Genomic DNA, 6,943 nt, shown 5'->3' on the forward strand with positions numbered 1-6,943 from the left:
TAAATAAGCTGCTTATAATAGTCTGTAACACTATTTTTTTAGATTGTTTGAAACAAGGTTTCTTTGTATAACCTTGATTGTCCTGGAATTAGCTCTAAACTGGCTGGCTTGGAAGTCAAGAGATCCACCCCAGTGCTGGGGTTATAGGCATGTCTACCACTACCCAACTTGGCAATGGTTTTTTACTTTTGAGATGCCTCTAAATGCAGCTCACTTTGTATTGGCTAAGTATTTTATAGCATTCCTAAGCCCATAAGCCAGAAGTGATAAACGTATACTGTTAATCCCAGAACTCAGAAAGTGCAGGCAAGATCAGAAGAAGTTAAGGTCATCCTTCTGGAAACTGGAAGAGTTTGAGTTCCTTCTGGAATGCAGGCCCTATTTTGCACTATTGAAACTTAGAATCCTACTCAAACTTCTATATACCTGGTCACATGCCTGCTTCCCCCAAACCTAGTTTATGGCAAACCTATAATAGAATTGTTTCATACCTGTTATAAATTTGGACATATTCCCTGCTATTTCAGCCTTAGTCTTCTTATTTACAAATGTAAGTGAAGGTTTAAGAGATGCCCTGAGTTAATCTACAATCTCTTTTTATTCATTGCTATGAGTTCTCCTAGTCCCCACTTGACATTTGCGTTTCTTGTGTATCCTAGAAGTAAGTGCACAAAGTTAAGCATCAGTTTAAACCCAGCCTAAGCTGGGTAGAAGGTCTAGGGGGTAAGAGGAATTTCTAGCTATAGCATATGCCACCAACAGTTTTTTTTAGTCTTGTGCAAGAATATGGACACATTGTGGAGATCAGAGGTAAACTTTCTGGGATTGTTTCCTCCAGTTTGTTCCCCACATCAAGTTCAAGTTGTCATATGGCAAGTGTATTTACCCACCGAGTATTAATAACTCTTTAAGATTTACTTATCCGTTCACTTACTTTTTCCAGACAAGTTCTCACTATGTAGCTGGAATTTATTATGTAGAACAGGCTGACTTCTAATGCAGAGGCCTGTGTCTGCCTCCCAAGCACTGGGATTAAAGGCGTGCATGACTATACCAAGCTTCCTCTAAGAAATGTTAAGATTATTCATTATTCCTTTCCACTTCCCCTCCCATTTTTTCCTTGAGTGTTTTGAAGTTGCAGTGCTAGGGATTCAACCAAAGGGCTTGTGAGTAATGAAAAAAAGCACCCAACCACTGAGCTATATCCTCAACCTTTGGAATGTTACTTTGTATGGTGTGACAAATAAGTGAGAGAATTGAGACATGCTTAATTGTTTAGCATTTTTCACGGTAAAGTTTTGGAAGTTAAAAAATGTGCAGATAAGATAGATGTCGTGCCGCCTGCCTTCAATCCAGTGCTGGGAGGCAGGGGCAGGGGAATTCTTAAGCTTGAAGCCAGCCTGGATACAGAGCCAGGCCCAGGACAGCCAGAGTAAACAACATGATGTCCTTCATTTAGACCTCCATCCTAAATGGACCTGTCTAAAGATGTCTAGCTAAGTTTAATCACTAGTGTGGGAGATCTAACCCAGGTCTTTTGTACACTCTGGGTAGGTAAATACAATGCCACTGAGCTACTTAACTAATCCTTTATAAGACTAGACTTGAGGTGTTTCCGAAGCAGAGAGATTCCTACTGTGTGAGTTGGTTGGTTTTGTTTCAGGCAGTTTTGTTTGGAGGGTTTGATGTTTTTTTGTTGTGGTGGTTGGTGTTGGGAGTTGAGTCTACTCCTTTGAGTTTCAGAGCCACTGCCTATGAAAAGTAAGGCTAGTCTGCTCAACTTTGCCAGGATTAAATCAGAAATGAGATAACACTTTGTAGTCCAAACTACTCAAATGTCTCAAGTCACAGAAGAGCAATTTCAACATCATAGTGAGAAAGAGAAAACATTATTTATTGATTTTTTTTTTTTTCATTGTGTAGCTCTGGCTGTCCTGGAACTTGCTCTGTAGAAAAGTCTGTCGAACTACCTGCCTCAGCTTCTGGAGTGCTGGGATTAAAAGCCTGCGATACCACCACCTATCACACATTTAAATGGAAGAGTCTCTTTGCACCCTAAATTAGATTTGACTATAAATACAAGTTCCCAGCTGCTGCCTCAGTTATGAATTGACCTCCTATTTTATATGTGTGTCCCAGACTGGAAGTATAGAGCTGTCTTAACATTCTTGCCCAGCACGTGGGGTCCTCAATACTATTCCAAGAGTCCTTGGATATCTGTCTCCAGTCTTTGAAAGACACCTAAATTGTATTGTGATGTCATGTGAACCCGTGGAAAAGACTGCAGTTCAAACACTTACTAATGTAATGACCTATGAGATTAAACATAACTCCTAATTTTCTGGTGTTCATAGGTATCTTAACTCCTCTTTCAACAGCGGCTGAGTTGTAGAAAACCAAGCCAAACTGGAAAAACCAACTTTCATTTTTACAATATTGTACTCAGGTCATTACCTGAGTAAAACTCTTAGAAAAAAAATGCTACAGAGTTACCACTTTAGTGACTCAATGCTGACACACATGCATACATTCAAAAAAAATATCAACTAACTGGATATGGGTGGCTTAGAAGGCTGACATATGGGGACCATTACTTGAAATTTAGTAAGCCACCTACCTACCAAGACCTTGTTTCCAAAAGATGTGCTGAATAATATAATCCTCAAGTTATTCAGAGATGCTTACTGACTTCAGTGGTGGGTTCAAGGATGTATGGCACAACTTGCAGAGGATAAAAATAATAACACTTAACACTCTTGTTCTTTTTGAAACATGGTTTTTGGGGTATTTTATTTTGAGACAGAGTCCTTGGCTGGTCTGGAGCTCACTATGTGGCTTCAGCTCACAGAACCTTCCTGTTTCTCCTGAGTACTGAGTTTAAAGGTATGTTGACAATTGCTAGCCAGGAGTTGGGGGGGCCGGGGGAGGGGTTGTGTGGCTCAGGCCATTCATATGTAGCTGAGGATGTTAAAACTGATCTAAACTGATCCTTCTGCTTCTACCCTCCCAAGTGTTGGTTTGTGCCACTATGGCCAGTTTTATTTAGTGCTTGAGATTCAAACTCAGGGTTTAGAATATGGTAGACAGGGCTGGAGAGATGGCTCAGGGGTTAAGAGCACTGACTGCTCTTCCAGAGGTCCTGAGTTTAAATCCCAGCAACCACATGGTGGCTCACAACCATCTGTAATGGGATCCAATGCCCTCTTCTGGTGTGTCTGAAGACAGCTGCAGTGTACTCATAAATAAAAATAAATCTCTTAAAGAATATGGTAGACAGATAATCAAATAAGCTAAACCCACCCCCCCCCTTGCTAATTTAAAACACAATCTGTGGTGTATATCTGCCTCTGAGCGCTTGGATTTTTAGACTCACCTGCTTAAATTGGCTGCTTTTATGAGATTGGAGTTTTAACCCAGGCCCTTACATGTCTTTGTCACACATTGAACCACTAAGGTATACCTCTGTCCCTAGTTTTTGCTTTGAGACAGGTCTCACTAAATTGCCAAGTAGTCATTAGTAACTGATGATCCTCTGATCATTGAGGTACATTGAGCTATAATAAAGAGTGCATGCTAAGCAAACACTTTAAAGATAACTTCTAAGTTTTAGTTGTGTTGGGGTTAGCCAAATGTGTGGTGTCTCGAGCCTATAATCTTAAAACTAAAGAGACCAGACACGTTTTCAGAGAAAAAACTGGGACTATGGAGATGACTCAGGGTTGTGACTAGGACCTACATAGAGGCTTATAACGACCTTTTAAATCCAGTTCAAATGTTCAGGCACCCACCCAGAACAAATATATAGTTATACACATTTTTATAGTAGCTCAATTGTACAATATGTAAAATTGTCTTGGTTTCTGTTGTTTCTACCTTGGACTTATTTTCCAGGTTCCTCACCAATACTCTGGTTTTAGGGCTCAAACCAACAACAATCTGGCTTGTTTTCTGAGGGCCAAGATTACAGTTGAACACCACTACTTTAGTCTGCACATCATTTCTACAGTATCAGCATCCTTTGGATGATCCTAACAATCGTGTTCCTCTCCAAAATATATGCCTGCTCAGCAGCACAACAAAGTCAAATTTTCCATTCAGTTGGGGATAATTGTGGGACTTCAGCTTAGTGGTTTTGTGCACTTGCTTTACAGATGAAAGATGAACAGATTGGTATGCACATACCCCTATCACCAAGGTTGGCCCAGGATAAAAATGCTATCTAAAAAGTAATGAAAACAAAAGAGCGTAGGGCATTCTTACTGCAAAGAGAATGTCTCTGGTGCTAAGTAAGACCTTGCAAACTTGGAGCTGGTTGCAACTGTTTACAAAACAAAGCCCACAGAAGTTTTTGGTTTCAATGAATACAAACGTGATTTTCTTTTTTTCTTGAAAATTTTTTTTATGTTTCACGTATGTGAGTACACAGACACACCAGAAAAGGGATCAGATTTCATTACAGATGGTAGTAAGCTACCATGTGGCTGCTAAGAATTGAATTCAGGGCCTCTGGAAGAGCAGTCAGTGATCCTAACACATGGAAAGATGTCTCCAGCCCCAAATGTGGTTTCATTTCTAAGTTAATACTTCCTGTGTCAGAGAAAAGACATTTAATGGGGCTTGTATGCCCTTAAAAATATACCCAGATAATTTTCACACACCTTTACCCTGCTTAGTTTTACTAGACATAGATCTTAACCAGTGGTGATAGCATGCAAATGTGGCTAAGAACATATGGGCTACTACACGGAAGGGTGGTTATAAGCTTAAAGGGTTTAGAGTGGGGTTGGATTGGTTTGCTATGGTATATATGGATCAATTTGCTCTCCTACTTTAATGTCCTGGGAGTGAAACTCGGTGTCATAAAGTTCACACTGCAAGCATTTTTACCCACTAAGACATCTTGCTGACTTTTTCTTTAACTTTGGACAAAATCTCTTGTCACAGAAGATCTTGTATTTCTGCTTCTAAGTGCTGGAATTATTACTGTTGTGGAAATTCTTTTGTCTTTCCAAGTTTCCTGTCTTGGTTTTAAAGAGGCTCTGTAGGCTGCATAGAAACTACCTGGTGGCATTTTGCCAGTGTGTAAATCGAATGCTTGTAGATCTACTGTATGCCTTTTTGCATATGTCAGGATCTCAGTATGACATTCGTGCATAGTTAAGAGTGTGCGTTCACACGTGCGGAAGCGCACGCATAGTCATTATTTGGATGTTCCTTTTGGTGTATATACTTGAGGCCGCATATACATACATACATACCTTAGTTCCCAGCTCTCGTATTCACAGAATCACATCAGTCTGGTGGGATTAGCAGATGAAGAGCCATACATGCCTCAGAGAAATCAATCAACCGTACTAGAAAAACCCGAGGTAGGTCTTTGCAGAGCACCTGGAAAGCCTTTGGTCCTGGAAGAACTGCATGACACACACCAGACTTTTGGAATCGTGTTTTCTCTGGCGCCCTCTAGTAGCCTAGCCAGGAAGCAAAGACAGAATGGGTGGGCGGGGCTGGCCGTGACGGAAGTGAAGTCACTTCCGGGCAGGGGTGTTTGTTTGGACTGGAGAAGGGAGGCGGCGGGCAAAGCGCACGTCGAGCGGGGGAGCGGCGCTGCCTGTGGAGATCCGCGGAGGCCGACAGGATTCGTTGGCTACCGTCCCCGCTGCCGTGCACTGGGTGAGGGGTCCCGTCAGACGGACCGTCGTGAGGGTGTGGCGAACCCGGTGGTCGAGAGGCCGCACTCCGAGAAGGCCGAAGGGATTAAAAGGGTCGCCTAGGCTGTGGGCCTTCGAGCCGGGTTTGACCTCGGTTGTTCTGGCCCATTTCCGCCGATTTTGAGGGATGAGCTCGGGCAGGCTACATCTATCTCCGAAATGGCCGTCGCTCATTTTTCTCATTTCATTATGATTTCGATTGCACAGTCAGCCTTCTATCCGGGTCTTTTGTGGCGCGCGAGTGTTGCCGGGATAGCACTTTCTTGCGTTCCTCAGTCAGTCCTTTTTTTTTTACCCTGTTCGGTGCCTTTTCCCCTGCTCCCCGTTTCCCCCCGGCCTCCCCTTTGCCACTTGGGCAACAAAGCTCATTGTTTCTACTCACTATGCGCCTGCGCGTCGCCACGCGCAGGCCCTACTGCTGCGCCTGCGCGTTTCTGCGGATGCTGGGTTTTGGGAGAAAAGGGACTGGCAGGCTGGCGGTGTCCCTGGGGAGCACTCTGTAACGGTCGAACGGCTTGTATCTTTTTCAACCTCTTCCATTTCTTCAACATCCCTACCCCTTTATTTTAAGCTTTATCACGTCCTTCAGATAGGGCCGTTGTTTGGGGGCGCTGGGAACACACAAGGCTTTAGCTAGATAAACTTAAAAGACCCGTTCAATTTTTACGATTTGATACTGGTCCTTTTACCTTTCGTTAATATGTGCTTATTCACCACCACTACCACCTCAGTGAAAGGAAAGAGTAGGATAGTAGGGCTTGTGTTGAGGTTAATTTTTAAAAAGGTGCTGAAGCAGCCTGCTGTAATTTTCTAAATATGTCTAAAAGATTTGGCAGCCCCAAACCCTTGAACGAAGTTGGTTTTCTGTTTGCTGACAGCCTTTGACTCTTATTTCAGTGAACGTTCATTTGTGTATGCTGGCTGAGAGTTTCTTGTATCAAGGTAGCACGTTTTTCACACGTTTCTTTTAGCAGTGGATAGGTGTTGATTCATTTAGTAGCGTCTGAAATTTCAGCTGTGGATTGTTCCAACTAGATAAGTCTATGCAAGGACTTTAATGAGTTCCAGTACCTATTCTGTGGTTCTGGTTTGTTAATGACGGGATATTGAGAACAGTCTCTGTATTAGTGGTCTTGAACAAAACAATTCTCACAAATATGTATCCCAAAGATAGGTAACTTTCAAAAAAAATTATACCCTATTTATCTGTTTCTTTAGGGGATGGGGGGAAT

The 6,943-nt window shown here is 42.4% G+C and overlaps 1 protein-coding gene across 8 annotated transcripts in view; it reads left to right on the forward strand.

The window, feature by feature from the left end:
- Matr3 (matrin 3) overlaps window positions 1-6,087 on the forward strand; it is a 46,232-nt gene extending 40,145 nt beyond the window's left edge. For all 8 annotated transcript variants that reach the window (XM_063277180.1, XM_063277175.1, XM_063277187.1 and 5 more), the window contains one exon: window positions 1,924-6,087. In XM_063277180.1, the coding sequence (XP_063133250.1) occupies window positions 1,924-2,034 (111 nt within the window). In that variant the 3' untranslated portion in view covers window positions 2,035-6,087. The remainder of the gene's footprint in view (window positions 1-1,923) is intronic.
- The last annotated feature ends 856 nt before the right edge of the window (window positions 6,088-6,943 follow it).

This window comes from Rattus norvegicus, chromosome 18 (genome assembly GCF_036323735.1).
Source record: "Rattus norvegicus strain BN/NHsdMcwi chromosome 18, GRCr8, whole genome shotgun sequence".
In the NCBI taxonomy this organism is placed as follows: Eukaryota; Metazoa; Chordata; class Mammalia; order Rodentia; family Muridae; genus Rattus; species Rattus norvegicus.